We start from the raw sequence: 18,801 nt of genomic DNA on the forward strand, positions 1-18,801 counted from the left end.
GCATGAGCAGTGGGGGCTCAGCTCGTGAGATCTCAGAGAACAGTGACGATCAGGAACTGGAATAGAAGTCATTTATGTCACTTTTTGATCAGGAGTCTGGCTTCATTCTGCCTGTGTCCTGAGAACTGAAGTAAAGTTGAATTTAAAGACAATAACCTAATCTGTTAGGCAGTAAAATGTCAAGACAGGATTGTATCTGGCACTGAAAACTGTGCTGCAGTGGCCTCTGCAGGGCAAAGTCCATGGCAGGCTGTCCTGTGAAAATCAAAATGCATTTAAATCAAGGAAACGAAACGGCAGAGACTTCCTGCTCCTCAAAGTAAGCACCTAGGAAAGCTTCTTCAGTTCGGCACACAGAGCCTGACACAGCTGTGTTCCAACGGGGCCAGGCCACATCCTGACCTGGCAACGTGGCTTGGCGATGCCTTCCTTTGGTACTCATCTTGCAAGCAAGGAAGAATCAGGAGTAAAGAAGTCAGTCTTGTGTTTCATGTTTTCTGAGAGCAGCTGAGGCCAGGCAATAGGCAGGCGACTATGAGCCATGTGTGAAGCTATAAAGGTGAGGCCTGTGCTGCAATGGAAACCCCAGGATACTGGAGGTGCCAGGACCATAGGACCTGTGCTGAAGAGAGCTGAAAGTATGGAATGCAGCCAACCCAGGAGAGAATATGTGCTGAAGGCAACAGAACAAATTATAACTGAAGCCCGACTTTTGACTATAATATAACTTATATTACCACCTTTACATTTTAAAAAGAAGACATTACCTGGTGTCTTTTACATCAGAACAGGACATTTTCTTGGGTATTTTTTGTTTTGTTTTATTGGGGGAGGGGAGAAGAAATTATTTGCTTTTTTGTTTTGCTTTGCTTTGTTTTTTGAGACAGGCTCTTTATATAGCCCTGGCTGCCCTGGAACTCATTATATAGAACAGTCTGGCATTGAACTCACAGAGATACACCTGCCTCTGCCTCCCAGTGTTGGGATTAAGGTATGCACCACACCTGGTGGTTATGTGTTTTACAATGCTAGCAATCAAACCTAGGAAGCCATTAGTCATGCTAGACAAATGTTTGACCACTGAGCTATACCCCAGGTAAGGCATTTTCTTAAATAGTTAAATATAGCTAGATATGGTGGCTTATACCTTCAATCTCAGTACTTGGGAGGCAAAGGCAGGAAGATGGCTGTGAATTCAATCAAGGCCAGTCTACACAGCAAGACTGTCTCGAAACACTGAGAGAAAAAAGGAGGGGAAGGGAAGAACCGTTAAAAGTAAAAGTAAAACCAGGGCTGAGTTAACTCAGCAGCTAGGAACAATTACTGTTCTTACAAAGGACCAAGACTGATTCCCAGCACCATATCAGGTAGCTTAGAGGTGCTGTAACTCCAGGCCCAGGGGGATCTGACCCCACCCGGACTCTACAGATACCTGCATACACGTGGTACACGTACGCTCACGCAAGAACGCATATGCACCTAAAATAATGTTTTTTTAATAAAAGAAAAGCCTGAGCCAGAAGTGGTGATGCACGCCTTTAATCCCAGCACTCAGGGAGGCAGAGGCAGGTGGATCCCTCTGAGTTCAAGGCCAGTCCAGGACAGCCAAGGTTACACAGAGAAAAAAAAGAAAAGAAAACAGGGTTTTCTAGGCATGCTAAAGGCAAAGCACTACTGACAGGTACTTAACATACAAAATTACTGCCCTCCAGAAAAGCATAGTCCAATAACAGAGGTTAAAAAAAAAAAACACCTCATGACAGGGGCTACCAAGATGGCTCAGAGGTAAACAATGCTTGCCACCAAGCCAGATGATTTGAATCCCATCCATGAACCCACATGGTAGGAAACTGAGGAGGCCACGAGGGTGTGTCAGGTCCCCCAAGTTGGCTGTTGTGAGCCACCTGATGTGGGTGCTGAGAACTGAACTACAGAAGGAAAGGAAGTTCTTTCTCCCTCCCTCCCTCCCTTCCTCCCTCCCTTCCTTCCTTCTTGCCTGCCTGCCTGCCTGCACTCACATGGCATACATTCATAAAAACACACATAAGCTAAGGAAAAGGGCCACACCAGCAAGATCAGCCACCATCAGAGAAGCTTCCTTCTACAGTAGATGGGGAAAAAACAGAGACCCACAAAGAGACAATGTGCAGAGAGCAAGAGAACAAGACCACCCAGTCCTGAAGGAGATGTTTCATCAAATCCCTTCCCTCAGAGCTCTGGGAACCCCCTGCCCAAAAAGAGGAGGGAAGACTGTAAGAGCCAGAGCGGATAGAGGACATCAAGAAAACAAAGCCTCTAAACATAGCAGGACTGCCATACATAGACACTCACAGAGACTGTGGCAGCAGCACGCACAAGGCCTGCACAGGTCTAGGCCAGATGAAGTCCCAGTGCTCAGGAAGTGGACACAAGCCTCCATTCCTAACCCAGAAGCTGTCTCCAATTAATACTTGCTCACAAAGGGAAAACAGGTTTTCTCCAGTGGAGTCTCTCGTTATACAAACTACTTTTGAGAACAGACCCCATGCCCAGCAGTAGAAGACTCAAAACAAACTCCATGGCATCTTTGGAGGTACTCTGTCTCATACTGCTTGGTCTAGGCGCACTCTCTTTTCTCTTCACAGGTCGTTTGGGTGTATACTGTGGATTCTGGTATTGTGTGTTTATGAGTTCTGTGTGTGAACTGGTGTCTCAGCATCTATGTGTTTCTTGGGCTTTTTCTTTGGTTCTTCTGTTTGTTCTGTCCTATTCCAATTTGTTTGTTATAATTTTTTAGATGCCAGCTTATATTCTAATGAGAGTGTGGATTTGGGTGGGTGGGGAGTTGGGGAAGACTGAGGAAAGTTGGGAGAGTGAAAATCAAAATCAAAATATATTGTGTGAAAAAATCTATTTTTAATATAAAAATTAAAAATTTAAAAAGAAAATAAGGGGGCTAGCGAGATGGCTCAGTGGTTAAGAGCACTGTCTGCTCTTCCAAAGGTCATGAGTTTAATTCCCAGCAACCACATGGTGGCTCACAACCATCTATAATGTGAACTGATTCCCTCTTCTGGCAGGTGTAAATGCAGATAGAACACTCATATAAATAAAATAAATAAATCTTTAAAAAAAAATAAATAAAATAAAAAGAAAATAAAACAAAAAAAAGTAAAGCAAATACAGCAATGGGAAGGAAGGGAAACAATAGAAAAGGGACACTCTAAAATGATAGTTTATGCATTAATAAGTACAAAATATTCACGATATGCCTCCCATGCATGTGAATGGGGGCATACACAGCCCTGCCACCCACCCACATACCCACGAAGACAGACACACATCTCAATAAATAGCTGCAAAAGGGGAAGTGAAATGTAGGAAGAAAAAACAGGGCACAAAAGATACTAAAGGGAATCTACTGCAAAGATCTCCATAAAGAAGAACAAACCTGAGTGTCACCTAAGAGATTAAATCTAGAGGCTGGAGAGAAGGCTCAGAGGTTAAGAGCACTGGCTGCACTGAGTTCAATTCCTGGCAACCACATGGTGGCTCACAACCATCTATAATGAGATCTGGTGCTCTCTTCTGGCCTGCAGGTGTACATGCAGATAGAGTGCCATATACATAAAATAAATAAACATCTTTTTTTTTAAAAAGAGAGAGATTAAATCTAAAGCTTTCGGTGAGCAATTAGGTGTAAAAGATGAAGAAAAAAGAAGAATGAAAGGTCTTCTGAACTTTAGATGAATGCTTCTCCCGCTGAGTAAACTGAGGCATGTAAGACACAAAGGCTTGGTTCGTTCTGTGCTAGATCTGATCCAGTGCACAGGCAAAAAAGGAAGAAAAATGGTAAATACAAGAAAAGGTTTACAATCTAGACAATCCCTCTCCTTTCCACAATAACATAATTTTTTTGGTTCAGCTGGTAGTGTGCTTCCCTAACATGTATGAAGCCTGGGTTCCATCCCAGGCAGCATTCACATTTTCTTTTACTTTCCGAACACAGAAAAATTACACTTTCTATTTGGTTTAATTTATTCTAACAGTTGTAAAATATCACATTGGGTTAACATATGAAAAGAAGGGAAAACTATAATTCATCTCCAGCCAAACAGCATGGCTACTTTCTTTTAAATAATCCATAATTCTACTTAGAAATCAAAAGAAAATAAAAAACTGCATAAAGTCAGCAAGCTGGTATGAAGGTACAGACATAACAAACACGTGGGTAAAGAGGCCTAGGCTGAGACCTACAATGTCATGTCACATACTGACCTCTCCATCACTGTCAGATATCACGATGAGTAGGTCCTCCAGCCTGCGCGGCTTCTTTACGCTGACAGAGCTGCTGCCTTCTGGGTCCTTCTTCTCTAAGTTCTGGCACTCAGAGGCGTCTTTAACTTTTTTCTTTCTTCGTGGCATCTTTTTTACCTAAAATGCAAATTCAATAATTTACTCAAAAAGTTAAGTTTCCAAGTAAATGACAGACATTTAAAAGAAATAAATCTAGAACTTTCCTACATTAAAAATTTTACTTTTTTAACTTTTTCTGTAAAGGAATATATACATGTATATAAATACATTTCTATATAGGAGATGGACATATGTGTGTCCATACACACACATATCTCTCTAGTAAAATTTCAATAGTATTAAAAACAATTTATCTTGGTTCCTTATATATTAATTTACACAAGTGGTTTCATCAAGTATACAATAACAATTTACCTAAAATATCTTTCTAAAATAATATTAGTACTCTTAATTAGGTGCAGTGGATCACAGCACATCAGGAAGCAGAAGCAGGAAGATCATAAGGTAGAAGCCAACCCAGCCAACATCACTACTGTGTCCAAAATTTAGAAACCAAAGCAAGCAAAAAATCTAAGTGTCCAGAATCTCCCCAAACCCCACAGTTCAAGTTTATATATTGATGTAATAATTTAGATAGCAACACATCTGTGGTAGTTTAAATGAAAATGGTCCAAATAGGCTCATAGGAAATGGCACTATTAGGAAGTGTGCCCTTGCTGGAGTAGGTGTGGCCATACTGGAGGAAGTGGGGGTTGGCGGAGGGGATAGGCTTTGGGGTTTCAGATGCTCAAGCCGGGCTCAGTAGCACTCTCTGTTCCTGCTGCCTGCTGATCCAGATGTAGAACTCTCAGCTCCTCTCAGCACCGTCTGCCTACACGCCGCCATGCTGCCCGCCATGATGGTAATGGACTAAACCTCTGAATCCATAAGCCAGCCCCGGTTAAACGTTTTCCTGTGTAAGAGTTGCCATGGTTGTGGTGTCTCTTCACAGCAATAGAAACACTAAGACAACATTTAAGGGTAAATTACTGAATTCTTCCTTAAGACAAATTAACAGGACAAGCATGTCTGCTTTGGCTGTGTCATGTGGCTGTGGGAACAGCTTCCTTGCTGAAGCAGGAGGATTCAAGGTGGAAACAACACAAGCAAAACAGTGAAATCATGACTCAAAAGAAAGAAAACATAAATGTTTGCTTTCATCACCAAAGATTGCACAGGACGTTCTGGGTAGGTTAAAAAGGAAAAATGAAAGAAAAAGTAATCATAGATAAACAAAACTGCCATTTAAAAAAATAGTAACTATGGGATCCACTAAAAACTATCTAAGAAAGCTCATCAAGGTGAAAGGACACAGTGTCAATACAGAAAAACCAAGTCCATGCTATATACTAGCAATAAACAAATCTAATTGTTAATAAGATTGTTCTAGGGGCAGAAGAGACGGCTCAGTGGTTAGGAAGGAGTACTAGCTTCTCTTCAAAAGGACCCAGGCACAAACCCCACTAATACACGGTGGCTCACAACCATCTGTAAATCGGCCCCAGGGCAGTTGATGCCTTCTTCTAGGCATCCCCGGGTACCAGGCACACACACAGCACACAGACGTACATTCACTCACATACACAAAATGAATTTTTTTAAAAAATTAAGTTCTTCCTTCTGTTCCTTCAAGGTAAAGGCACTTGCTACCAAGCCTGAGGATCAGAGAGTTCAGTTCCTGGAACACACATGGTAAACTCTCCCAAGTTGTTTTTGGGCCTCTGTGGCACGTAATACACACAAAATAAATAAATACATGTAAATTTAGTTTTCCTGTTTCAGAATTTTTATGTATTTACTTTATGTGCACAGGTAAGGTTTTGTTGTTGTTTGGTCGGCTTTTTTTGGAATTTATTTATTTATTATGTATACAATGTTCTGTCTGCATGTGCACCTGCATGCCAGAAGAAGGCACCAGATCTCACCACAGATGTTTGTGAGCCACCACGTGGTTGCTGGAAATTGAACTCAGAACCTTTGGAAGAACAGCCAGTGTTCTTCACCACTGAGCCATCTCTCCAGCCGGTTTGTTTTCTTTTTCAAGACAGGGTATCTCTGTGTAGCTGTGGCTGTCCTGGAACTACTCTATAGACCAGGCTAGTCTCAAACTCAGAGATCCCCGTGCCTCTGTCTCACAAATGCTGGAATTAAAGATGTGCACCACTACCACCCAGAGTGTGTGTGGGTGTTTTGCCTGCATGTATGTCTGTGTATCACTGCGTGCCTGCTGCCTCAAAGACCTGGAACTGGAGTTAATACAGTTCTAAGTCACCAAGTGGGTGCTGGAAATTTAACCAGTGTCTTCTGGAAGAGCAGCCAATGCTCTTAACTACTGTCATCTTTCCATCCACAATTCTACTTTCTAAAAACATTTATTTAAGTCTGTGTCTGACTGTTTTCCCTGCATGTATTTATGTGTACTGCTTGTGTGCCTGATCCTGTGGAACTGGAGTTATGAACAGGTGATGAGAACCAAACCTGAGTCCTCCATAAGCACAGCAAACGCTCTTATCTGCTGAACCATCTCTCTATATCAGTGGTTCGCAACCTTCCTAATGCTACAACCCTCTAATAAAGTCCTTCATGTTGTGGTGACCCCCAACCATCAATTTGTTTCATTGCTACTTTATAACTGTAATTTTGCTATCTGATATGTACCCCTATGAGAAAGTCTGTTAACCCCAAAGGGGTCATGACCCACAGGTTGAGACCACTGCTCTAGACCCTAAATCCTACTTTTATTAATGTTATCAAAAATTATAAAATTCTAGCCAGAAATGGTGGTACATGCCTTAACCCCAGCACTGAGAAGGCAGAGAAAGGTGGATCTCTGAGTTTCAGGCCAACCTGGTCTAGCCAGGTCTACAGATTGAGTTCTAGACTGCCAGAGCCACAAAGAGAAACCCTGTCTTGAAAAATCAAAATAATAATAATAATACCACCATCCTTATGAGTAAATTTAACCAAGAAACATAAAACTTAGAGCTAACATTTTTACAGTATTCCTTGAAAGAGGTAGAACTTAAAACGCAGTGGAAGGTGTCTATGATGAAAGAAATTAAAGGAAATCTAGATAAATGTAAAGACCTCCCCGGTTCATGAAGCAGAGGGTTTAAATATTGTTAGTATGATAATATGTTCCAACTGCTATATAGAAATAACTTCCAATAAAATTGTATTTAGAATTCTCAAGGAAGTAAATAAGCTGATCCTAAATGAAAGGGTCCCAAAACAGGTAAAACAATACTGACCAATAAAAAAACAAATTTGAAAAATTCAAACACTCCAATTTCAAAACATAGAATAAAGAAAGCAACAGTTACCAAAACATGATAGCACTGACACAAAGACAGATACCTAGACCGATGAAATAGAAGAGAGTAAAAACACCCACCTATCCTGTCAACTAATTATATAGAGGTGTTAATATAATTCAGTGAAGAATGGCCTTTTCAAAAAGTGATACTTAGACAACTGGAAGCACACATTTAAAAAACGAAATTAAGCCGGGGGTGGGGGTGCACACCGTAATTCCAGTACTCCGAAAGACAGAGGCAGGTGGATCGCTGTGAGTTCAAAGCTAGCCTGGTCTACAAAGCGAGTCCAGGACAGCCAGCCAGGGCCACACAGAGAAACCCTGTCACACAAAAAAAAAAAAGAGAGAGAGAGAGAGAGAGAGAGAGAAGAGAGAGAGAGAAAGGAAGGAAGGAAGGAAGGAAGGAAGGGAGGGAGGGAGGGAGGGAGGGAGGGAGGAAGGGAGGAGAAAGAGAAAGAAAGAAAGAAAGAAAGAAAGAAAGAAAGAAAGAAAGAAAGAAAGAAAGAAAGTCAAAATAAAATTAGATTAAACCCTTGCCACACATATACCCAAAGGTTTTAGGAAGGAAGGAAGGAAGGAAGGAAGGAAGGAAGGAAGGAAGGAAGGAAGGAAGGAAAGAAAGTCAAAATAAAATTAGATTAAACCCTTGCCACACATATACCCAAAGGTTTTATGAAGGAAGGAAGGAAGGAAGGAAGGAAGGAAGGAAGGAAGGAAGGGAAGGAAGGAAAGAAAATCAAAATAAAATTAGATTAAACCCTTGCCACACATATACCCAAAGGTTTTATGAAGGAAGGAAGGAAGGAAGGAAGGAAGGAAGGAAGGAAGGAAGGAAGGAAGGAAAGAAAATCAAAATAAAATTAGATTAAACCCTTGCCACATATATACCCAAAGGTTTTATGAAGTTATTCAAAGACCTAAACCTAAGAACAAATAAAGCTCTTTATGGCATAAACATATGCATGGGCATAAACTCTTCTCACCTAGAATTATAAACCATCGTGTGTTAATATGAGACATCAAAGCACAAACTCTAAGGAAACAAAGATTACGGGTAAATTATAACTTGTGTGCTTCAAACCATAAAATTATAGCTTTAATGAAAAAGGTACGTGAAACTTGTAATCTGAAAACAAAACATTGTTGAAAGAGATTAATATACATGCTTGGAGCTAGAGAGATGGCGTGGCCACACAGGGGCTCACAACTAGCTCTAACTCTAGTTTCAGAGGTACCAACACTGTCTTCTGGCCCCCAAGGGCACCACCAAGCACACAAGTGATGCAAAGATATCTGTGCAGACAAAATACTCGTACACATAAAATAAAAATACACCTTCAAAAAAAAACTACACAAGTGTTGATAAAAGCATCATTTAGCAGTACTCTGAAGTGGAAGTAATCCAAATGTCCACTAATTGATAAAATATGGCCCAACCATAAAAAGGAATAAACATTTAGAATATAAAGCTTGAAAACATCACAATAAGTGAAAAAAGCTAGTCCTAAGTGACCACAAATACTTAAGTGGATGATCTCACTAATATAAAATATCAATAGCAGTAAATGAACAGAGTTTATAAATAAATATTATTTAAGACTGAGTTGAGGTAACTGGCAAAGAAGACAGTGAAATGACTGACTGGGTGGAATGTATCTTTAAGATAATTAAAATGCTCTGAAGTGTGACAGCTACACAATACTATGAATATACTATATACAATATATAAACATACATATAAAACTGGTAACTAAAAGTAGATGCATTGTATATGAATTACAGCTCAATTATGTTTTTAAAAAATTAACTGCTGGGGCTGGAGAGATAGTTAAGAGCACTGGCTGCTCTTCCAAAGGTCCTGAGTTCAATGCCCAGCATCCACATGGCAACTCACAACTATCTGTAACTTCTGTTCCAGGGAATTTCCACAACCTCACACAGAATACATGCAGCCAAAAGACCAATGTGCAGAAAATTTAAAAAATAAAGTAAAAAAATTAACTGCCAGTGATCTCAATCAGATCACTGGTTACTCCTGAAATTCAGTGGGAAGGACGTAATGAAACCTTCTGGGTTGCTGAAAATGTATTATTGTCCTTTAGGTAGTAGTCACATGTACACATAAGTCACAGTTAACAATACCTCACTCTATGTAATGATGCCTTTAATAAATGTTAAGTAGCATATATTTGATGAGTGAATATTTCATGTCAATCTAAGAAATCTTAAAAGTATGTCTTTATTATGAGGAAACAAGTTCAGGAAGGTAACTAACCCAAACAAGTAAAGCACTTCTTTTTTTAACCTCCTAGCCCCAACACCTAATTCCAATATTCCATTATCTTTTTGGTTGTTCTGTTGCTGTTGTTTTATTTATTTTTTCCAGACAAGGCCTCTCTATACAGCTCTGGCAGTCCTGAAACTCACTGTGCACCACACTGGCCTCACACTCACAGAGCCTGGCTCTGCCTTCCAAGTGCTAGGATTAAAGGTGTGGCTCTTACCTTTGCATCACCTCTAACAAACGCTTCCACTAAACACATGGTATGCACACATAAATATTTGCGGAATCAGTAGCATAAAGCAGATATTTAAATTATTAAATGTTTTATTAAAAGAACTGGGGTATAGCTCAGTAGCAGAACGTTATTATCATGTACAAAGCTTTGGTCTCAATACATAAATAAATAAGTAATGTACAGAAGAAAAGACACAGAAAGGCATTAACTGAAGACAGCTATGTGGGGATGTAGAGAACACTGTGAAGGGCTAGAGAGCAGCTCGGGAGCCAGCCTCCCTAGCATGCACAAAGTTCTGGCCTGATACAACCACCACACATCAAAAACAAAGAAGTGCCCTTTACATCTAAAAGAACATATGACATAAAGGTGCGAATTAGTATAGGAAAAGGCTGGAGGAATCAATTAGGACCCTAGGAAAATACCGTATACCAAAAGCAGCTATATCTTCAAGTGCAAGTAATTTTTCTGAATTCTGTAATTTATGATACCTATATCTAATAACTTTTAATGTTATTTTTTATTATTTTAATTATGTGTGTGTGTTCGTGTACACTCACAGAGGTGTTAGATTACCTAAGGAAAGAGACACAGGTGGTTTCAAGCCAGCCAATGTGGACGCTGGATCTACATCAGTGGTCCTCTAGTCCTCTTCAAGAGCAGCGTACTCTTGTATACAAGCCAGCTCTCCATAAACACACACATATACACATACATACACACACACACATATATACATACTCATACACATATATACATACACACACATATATATATACACACATAATTCATACATATATACACACACACACACACATATATATATGATTTTTCCTATATGGCTTTTTCAAGTCAGGGTTTTATTATGCAGCCCTGGCTATCCTGGAACTCACTATGTAGACCAGGCTGGCCCCATAGTTTCTTAAAGGCATATAAATACCCATCTCTTTGGCACACAATCATTACAGACTCAACATGAGCTGCTATTTTTTTAAACTGGGTCTAATTATATAGTCATGACTGACTTGGAACTCATTATGCAGACTAGGCTAGCTTCAAACCAAAAGATTCATATGTTTTGGCTTCCCCACTGCTAGGATTACAGGTATGTTACCATGACATCAGGCTCAATGTGAGGTTTCAAAGAAAACTGGGAGATGAGGGGTCAATAGGAGCCTGAAGTACAGGCATTCCACAGATAAAAATTCAAAAATTTCCATGCTCCATAATATTGACTACATAAAATTACTATTACAATAGTACTTCTAAGAGTTAAAAAAAAAAAAGCCAGTCATCAGCCAACTAAACAAAAATCCAGCATACAAAGATTCATAGCTTTCTCCCCCCAAACCCCCCAGCCACTACCTACCCTCTAAAATGAAGAGTTTACAAAATATAACAACAAAGAGTTTGGAGAGATAGTTCAGTGTTTGAGAGTATTTGCTCCTTTTGCAAAGGACCCTAGTTCTGTTCTGGGCACCCGCACCCAGCAGTTCCAAAGGCCCAGTGTCCTCTCCTGGCCTCTGTGAGCACTTGAACTGTGGTATACGTACCCCCCCCCCAGTGATTCACACATGCACATGATTTAAAAATAAAAATAAATTAAAATCTTTAAAAATAAACATAATGGCTTATTTTTACTTACTTTAACTGAGGCTACAGAGTAAGTGACCATGGCCTGTCAAAAACAGTTGAAAAATGAGTCACAGTCTAAAAAAGAAAAAGGAAAACTGAGTCCTCACACCAACAATAAGTTCTTAATAACAGTGAGGAAGAAATGTCTCTAGAAAAATCAACAAGTGTAAAACAAGTAATTAACAATGAGACTCACTTTATCTCAAAGTAGTATTTTTTTACTCTACTTGGAGGTCACTGACGAGATAATTTAAAATCCTGGCCAAGCAAGTGGGTCATGGGGACACATGTCTTTAATCCCAGAACTCAGGAGACAGAGGCAGGGGAATCTCTGTGAGTTTGAGGCCAGCCTGGTCCAGAAAGTAAGTTTTAAGATAGCCAGGGCTACACAGAGAAACCCTATATCAAAGAAACAAGCAAACAACAGGAGTAGAAGTGAAAAGAAAGAGAAGAGAAGAGAAGAGAAGAGAAGAGAAGAGAAGAGAAGAGAAGAGAGAAAAGAAAAGAAAAGAAAGAAAAGAAAAGAAAAGAAAAGAAAAGAAAAGAAAAGAAAAGAAAAGAAAAATGTTAGCCAAGCATGGTGCTATATGCCTGTGATCAAGGGTTCAAGCTGGGCTAGAGATATGGCTCAGCAATTAAACACATTTGTTCTTGCAGAAGATCCCAGTTCAGTTCCCAGCACCCACATGGTAGCTTACAACCATTTGTAACTCTAGTTCCAGGGGATCTGATGCCCTCTTTTGGCCATGAGCACCAGGCATGCAAAACACTCATATACATAAGATAAGTAAAATCTTTTTTAAAAATTATTTTCAAGAGTTCAAGTCATCCTCAGCTACACAGCAAATTCAATAACAGTAGCAAATTCAGTAACATCATGGGTTACATGAGGCCCTATGTCAAAAAAAATTGTAACAGTTGAAAAGCTTGACATTCTAAGTACTAAACCTTTCAAATCATCATTGAAAGCTTAAGCGATGTAGACCTTATGAACAATCTGGCCTATGAGATGGCTCAGTGGTAAAGCCCCTGCCACACATGCCCCATGACGTCAGCTGACGGCAGGATCCACACATATGCCATCCACAGGAGAGCACTAGCTCTAGACACTGAATACATAGATGTAATTTTAAAAATAAGCAGGCACAGCGCCTTTAATTCCCCCACTTGAAAGGCAGAAGCAGAGGGATCTCTGTAAGTTTGAGACCAGCATGGTCTACATAGTAATTTCCAGACCATCCAGAGCTACACAGTGAGACTTTGTCTCTAAATAAATAAATAAATAAATAAAATAAAAACTCATAAATGCACAAGGCCCTTGGGGTTGACCTCAAGCATGAAAAAAGAGAGGAAGAGCGTGATAGAACACTTTTCCTTTATCAACTGATTACAGTAGGATTATTTCTGTAGCTGGAGGTAAATGCATGCCTATAAACGCACGCACACACCTATGAGCAGGTATTTAGTATTTTCCCAGACGGTGAGCTGGCCTGTCTAAGGGAGGGTAGGGGATGCATATGAGCACAAAGCACAGATGAGCTTCTTCCTGCTTTAGACTCAGCCTCTTTACGACAGGTGTGTAACAACAAATTCAGTGGGTAAATTCCAGCAGTTGGATGCTGAGTAGGAAGCTAGCTAAACTAGACAAATGAATCACCTCCAAGACACCCTGCCCAATGAATAAAGTGTAAAGACACTTAGGGAGACGCCCACAAAATGATTTCAAACACACCTTCGGCGATAACAGTTATCACTGACCAAATCAATAGACACACTTCTTACACCCAACACAGAGGTTATTCCTCTCAGGAACTTAGGTGTCAGATAGACTTCACTATCTAACACACTGGAAAACTTGGTTCAAAGAAAAAAAAAAAGTTGGCAAGTGATTGCTGGGAAATGACACTCGATTCCAAAACTAGACTTTCTTTGACTCAAATACAAAGCACTGTCTCTCATTAAAAAAAAAAAAAAAAAAAAAAAAAAAAAGCAAAGGCCCTAAACGTTGAGCTCACTTTTTTTCTCCTCAGCGTGCCCGTAAACGATACAAGACTACTGCCAGAAGACTGGAGTGAAGTGGTCCGGATGGACACCCAGCTCCATCCTCTCACGGGGCGCTGACGCACAGCCTGTCACCATCCCGAGGAAGCGCGCCGGCTCCGCTGTCAACGTTAAGTGGGTGGAGTTAGAGCCATCTCGGGTACCAGAGAGTTCAAAGCCAGCCAGAGACGCGGTGGGGCGGCCCTGGGGCGAAGAACTAGCGCACCCAGCCACCCCCGACAACGGAGTAATGCGGCGGCGGACCCTCGCAGAGTCGGTTAGCCGGGCGGGCGACGGCGGGGCCCCTCCTACCCTGGAGGCTCGGCGAGCGACAGAACGCTCCCCGGGCCCAGAGGGCGGAGGGCGCAAGGCGCCCGGGCTCGGAAGCGAGGCCGCCGGGGAGCAGCGGGCGCCCCGGGCACCAGCTTCCGCCCGCCGAGCGGCCTACTCGTGGCGAGGCGGGCCTCGGGTGGAGAGCGGGAAGCGGGCGGCCCTCGGCGGCCGGGGCGTGCCGAGCCGACGCGTACTCACCGCTGGCCGCTCCGCCGAGCGCCTCCCGAACGCTGGGGGCAGCTCCTCCAAGTGCAGACCGCGCGGGGAGGCGCGGGGCGGGGCGCGGCGCGGCGCGCAGGCGCAGGCGCAGGCGGGCGGGCGAGGGGCACTGTGGGCCAGACAACCACCCGGAACCGCCGCGGCCCTTCGAACGCTTCGCTAGAACTTGCTGGCGGTATGAGGGAAAACGGGAAAAGGCAGTTGGGTCCCCAAATACCATTCGAAATCAGCTTTGCTACATCAAACTTCCTCTACTGCCTTATTTGCATGAGTTCATAATTACATTGAAATTAAATGTTCACAGACTACATAGAAACTCTCAGGGGGTAAAACTTTGATGTCTGACCATGTCAGTGGAAATCGAGTATCCTTAACCTCAGCTTAAAAACATTGATGGGGCTGGAGAGATGGCTCAGAGGTTAAGAGCCTTGGCTGCTTGAGTTAATTCCCAGCAACCACATGGTGAGATCTGGTGCCCTCCTCTGTTGCACTGGCACACATTCAAGACGTAACATTGTATACATAATAAATCTTTAAAAAATAAAAACACTGAATTTGGGGTAGAGACGGAGGGTGGGACTGTGAGAAAAGGAGGAAGGGGGCTGCAACCAGGATGTAAAATGAATTTAAAAATTAATTACTTGAAAAAATACTGAACCTTCTCTGTTGTGGAAGAAATTGCAACGGTGGGTACGAGGGGAAGGGAAGATGAGTGGGACTGGGGTGCACGATGTGAAATTCAGAAAGATCCAATAAAAAAAATTTTTAAAACCACTGGAACTTCTACAAGTACGCATAAGAAGATATGTTTCAGGAAGCCCGTTTTCTTTGAAAAAAGCCAACAGCAGAAATTAATATGACAAAGATAAATAAAACATGAAATTTTCATAAAATAAAATTCTACAACAGAGCTGAAGAGATAGATGGCTCAAAGGTTAAGAGCACTGGCTGCTCTTCCAGAGGTCCTGAGTTCAATTTCCAGCAACCTCATGGTGGCTCACAACCCTCTATAGTGAGATCTGGTGCCCTCTGCTGGAGTGCAGGTGTACATGCACACAGAACACTGTATACATAATAAATAAATCTTTAAAAAAAATCTACAACAAATAAAACTTAATGTTTGGTAGCTCCTCACACATCTTCCTGAAGCCAGGCCTTTAATCTCAGAACTCAGAAGGCATTGTCAAGTCTCTCCCTGACCCCAAAAAAAGGGGTGGTGCTGGAGGTAGTAATCTTACTGAAATAATAGCAAACCAACAAAATACAATCACTCTTAAACGATTGGAAAAAGCATATAGTTATATGTAGTTCTCAGTCTGTGGAAAACAGTACTATTAAAAGCACAGTTTATGAACTAGATGGCGAGATGGGCACACAGCACAGTAATAGCACGGAAATGGGAGGAAGGCGTAAAAGGAAGAGGTAATAAACAGGACTTCAGACAGATGCCAAGACCAGGACATGCCAACAACACAAGCCCCCGAGAAGCTGAAACAGAAGGACCGCCACAAGCTTGACTCTGGCCTGAGCTACACAGCAGGAACAAGCCGACAGGGCTGTGTTCCACTTGGCACCCCCGCCCCCGCACTTGTATGTACACGTGTTCCTCTCCAACATACACAGCCTTCTCAAGACCTCAACCCCAGCAGGCGTCAGGCTACACACACTCCTATCTCGGAACAGGAGTTTCTCCACTTACAGTAACAATCAAATATAGACAGTTGCTGTTTAAGTGTGTGCCCAATGTATTCAGATATGAAGAACAGAAGGGCCAGTCTGGCCTGAAATGGTTTTGGACAATGTCCCGAAAAGCAAAGTGTCTAGAACACTTATAGGGGATCCCCTATTTACCATCGTATGCCTGTGCACGGTTGTGTGTGCAACAGAATCAGATGCACTGTGGGAAGGGGACAAGTGCACTAGGAAGTCAATGGATGGCCTAATCTACCAACCAGAGAGAACCACCCAAACTACAGCCCTTAGCAACCGGCCGACAAAGACAGCCTGTAACCCCAGCACTCAGGAGGCAGAGGCACACAGATTTGAGAGTTCCAGGCCAGCCTGGTCTACAAAGTGAGTCGAGGACAACCAAGGCTACACAGAGAAACCCTGTCTTGAAAAACAAAACAAACAAAAAAGCAGACCTGTAGACCTCAGGGTGCAACTGAGTCCTTCCCGTGCCCTCACTCATGTGACCTGCTGTCAAGCTTAACCATGTGTCCATAAAGTGTATTTCTTTGCTCCACACAAAGTTATCTTCTTTGTTTCGAGAAATGTCGCACTTAGCCTCCACCTGGTTCCCAGCTGGCGGTGCTGTTGGGGGCTGTAGTACAAACTTTAGTGGGTGGAGCCTTGCTGCAGGAACTACATTCCTCAGGGAGGGCTTTGAGGGTTTACAGCCTCTCCAGCTCCCAATCTATGCTTCTGCAAGTGGTTGTGAGCTAAGCTTCCTGATCTGGCTGGCCACTTGCTGCCCCACCTCCTTCTCACTGTGGACTCTCTCTCTCTGGAACTGGGAGCCAAAATAAACCCTTTCTTCTGTAAGTCAATTCTAGTCTTGATGTCTCATCACAGCAACTGAAAAGTCACCTTTTTCCAGTTCTCTGGATGAGAAGCCATGAATATAGAAACAATCAACCTTGGCCCTGTCCGTGCAACCCCAACCACTAGTCACACTTACACCATGTGAGAGTCCCAGGGGTCAAATTCAGGTTGTCAGGCTTGGTGGCAGGCACCTTTACAGGATGAGCTATCCAGCCCTTTTCACAAATCACAGGTTGGCCTTGAACTCCTGACCTACGTCCCAAACTGTGGGATTACAGGCCTGCCCCAACAGCTCAGTCTACTGTTTCTCATTTCTTCCTTTGAGATGTCTTTGGGAAGACAAGCACTATCTCTGTAAGCAACTTTGGCTTCTTCAGTTATTTTGAAATTACTCAACTCTCAGTCAGCAGAAAAAGCTAGATCCCTGCAGGGGCTTCTGTCACTTCAACATCTCAATTTTCTACCTTTTTGTAGTGACTCAAAATGATACCTAAAGTCAGGCATGGTAGTACACACCTTTAGTTTTCGTCTCAGCACTCAGAAAGGAGAAGCAGGTGGATCTTTGTAAGTTCAAAGCCAGACTGATCTACATAGTAAGTTTCATGATAGCCAGGGCTACACAGACTCTGTCTCAAAGAAGAAGAAGAAGAAGAGATCTAATATTCCAGTAATATAAGACCAGTGTGTACCCTGCTTTACTCCATTGTCAGGTAAAACAGTGGGCTTTTTGTTTTTGCTCTATGCCTTGCCTTGAGATTTCATTCCACAAGCAGCTCTTGACTCCATTTTGAGGGCAGAACTTGACTGCACTCTTCAGTGGACCCAACCACTATCTGTTCGGCACCACTCATCAGCACAGACTGATAAATGACTTATTCCTGAGGATAGAAAGGGTGCTGCCCTATAAACTTACTGGGAGTGAATTGAGAATTTAAGGGCAGATGGGTGTATTAAAATCTTATCAGAGCAACTGGAGAGAGGTCTCAGAGGTTAAGAGCACTGACTGCTCTTCCAAAGGTCTTGAGTTCAATTCCCAGCAATCGTGGCTCACAACCATCTATGATGAGATCTGGTACTGTCTTCTGGCCTTCAGGCCTACATACAGGCAGAGTACTGTATACATAATAAATAAATCTTTTTTTTTTTTTAAATAAAGCCTTGGGCTGGAGAGATGGCTCAGAGGTTAAGAACACTCATTCTTTCAAGGGTCCTGAGTTCAATTCCCAGCAACCAAATGGTGGCTCATAACCATCTATAGTAAGATCTGGTGTGCAGGCAGAATGCTGTATAAATAATAAATCTTTTTAAAAATAAATAAATAAATAAAGCCTTAACGGGAAAAAGCAGCCCAAGAACTTATCGGACACTGCAGACCAACAAGAGTGTCTAATTCCCTCACCTGGACCCCATAAAGTGGCTAACACACTGAGATTGACTCTCACCATTAGTGTCAAGGCCTTCCCGCCTCCGCCTCCGCCGCGATGTGATTACAGGCAGGCACCACACCCTACCCTGTTTGGGTTTGTTTTGTCTTGCCGAGATATGACCTATTGTAGCAGAGGCTTGCCCTGAACGCCTGATCATCCTGCAGCCTCCACAGCACTTTGCTCACAAGCCTTAACCATTCCTTTATGTAGCCCAGTCTAGCCTCAAATTTGTATTTCTCTAGTTTGAGGCACCTTGCTCTGCTCCTAACGCGCTTTTTGCTAACTGGACAGGGTCTCAGGCAGCTCAGGCCGGCCTCGGCCTCCCACGCGCCCAGACGACGGCTTGACGTTCAACTCTAACCCACCGTTCTCCCAGCTCCCCGCGCTCCCCGCAGGGTTCCAGCTGTACCAAAACAAACCGAGCCTCAAGGCT

General features: G+C 42.4%; 1 protein-coding gene across 6 annotated transcripts in view; it reads right to left on the reverse strand.

The window, feature by feature from the left end:
• Positions 1–18,776, reverse strand: part of Uimc1 (ubiquitin interaction motif containing 1) — a 72,140-nt gene extending 53,364 nt beyond the window's left edge. Inside the window, exons 1-3 of one of the 6 annotated variants that reach the window (XM_060372716.1) lie at positions 14,377–14,460; positions 13,821–13,967; positions 4,258–4,413 (exon numbers count right to left, since the gene is read on the reverse strand). In XM_060372716.1, coding sequence (XP_060228699.1) covers positions 4,258–4,404 — 147 coding nt within the window. In that variant the 5' untranslated portion in view covers positions 4,405–4,413; positions 13,821–13,967; positions 14,377–14,460. Of the gene's footprint in view, positions 1–4,257; positions 4,414–11,815; positions 11,870–13,820; positions 13,968–14,376; positions 14,482–18,383; positions 18,709–18,733 lie in introns of those variants that run through there. The other 5 variants (XM_060372717.1, XM_060372715.1, XM_060372719.1 and 2 more) reach the window with 5 other exon arrangements.
• Between the last annotated feature and the right edge of the window lie 25 nt (positions 18,777–18,801).

This window comes from Meriones unguiculatus, chromosome 19, assembly GCF_030254825.1.
Source record: "Meriones unguiculatus strain TT.TT164.6M chromosome 19, Bangor_MerUng_6.1, whole genome shotgun sequence".
Classification (NCBI taxonomy): Eukaryota; Metazoa; Chordata; class Mammalia; order Rodentia; family Muridae; genus Meriones; species Meriones unguiculatus.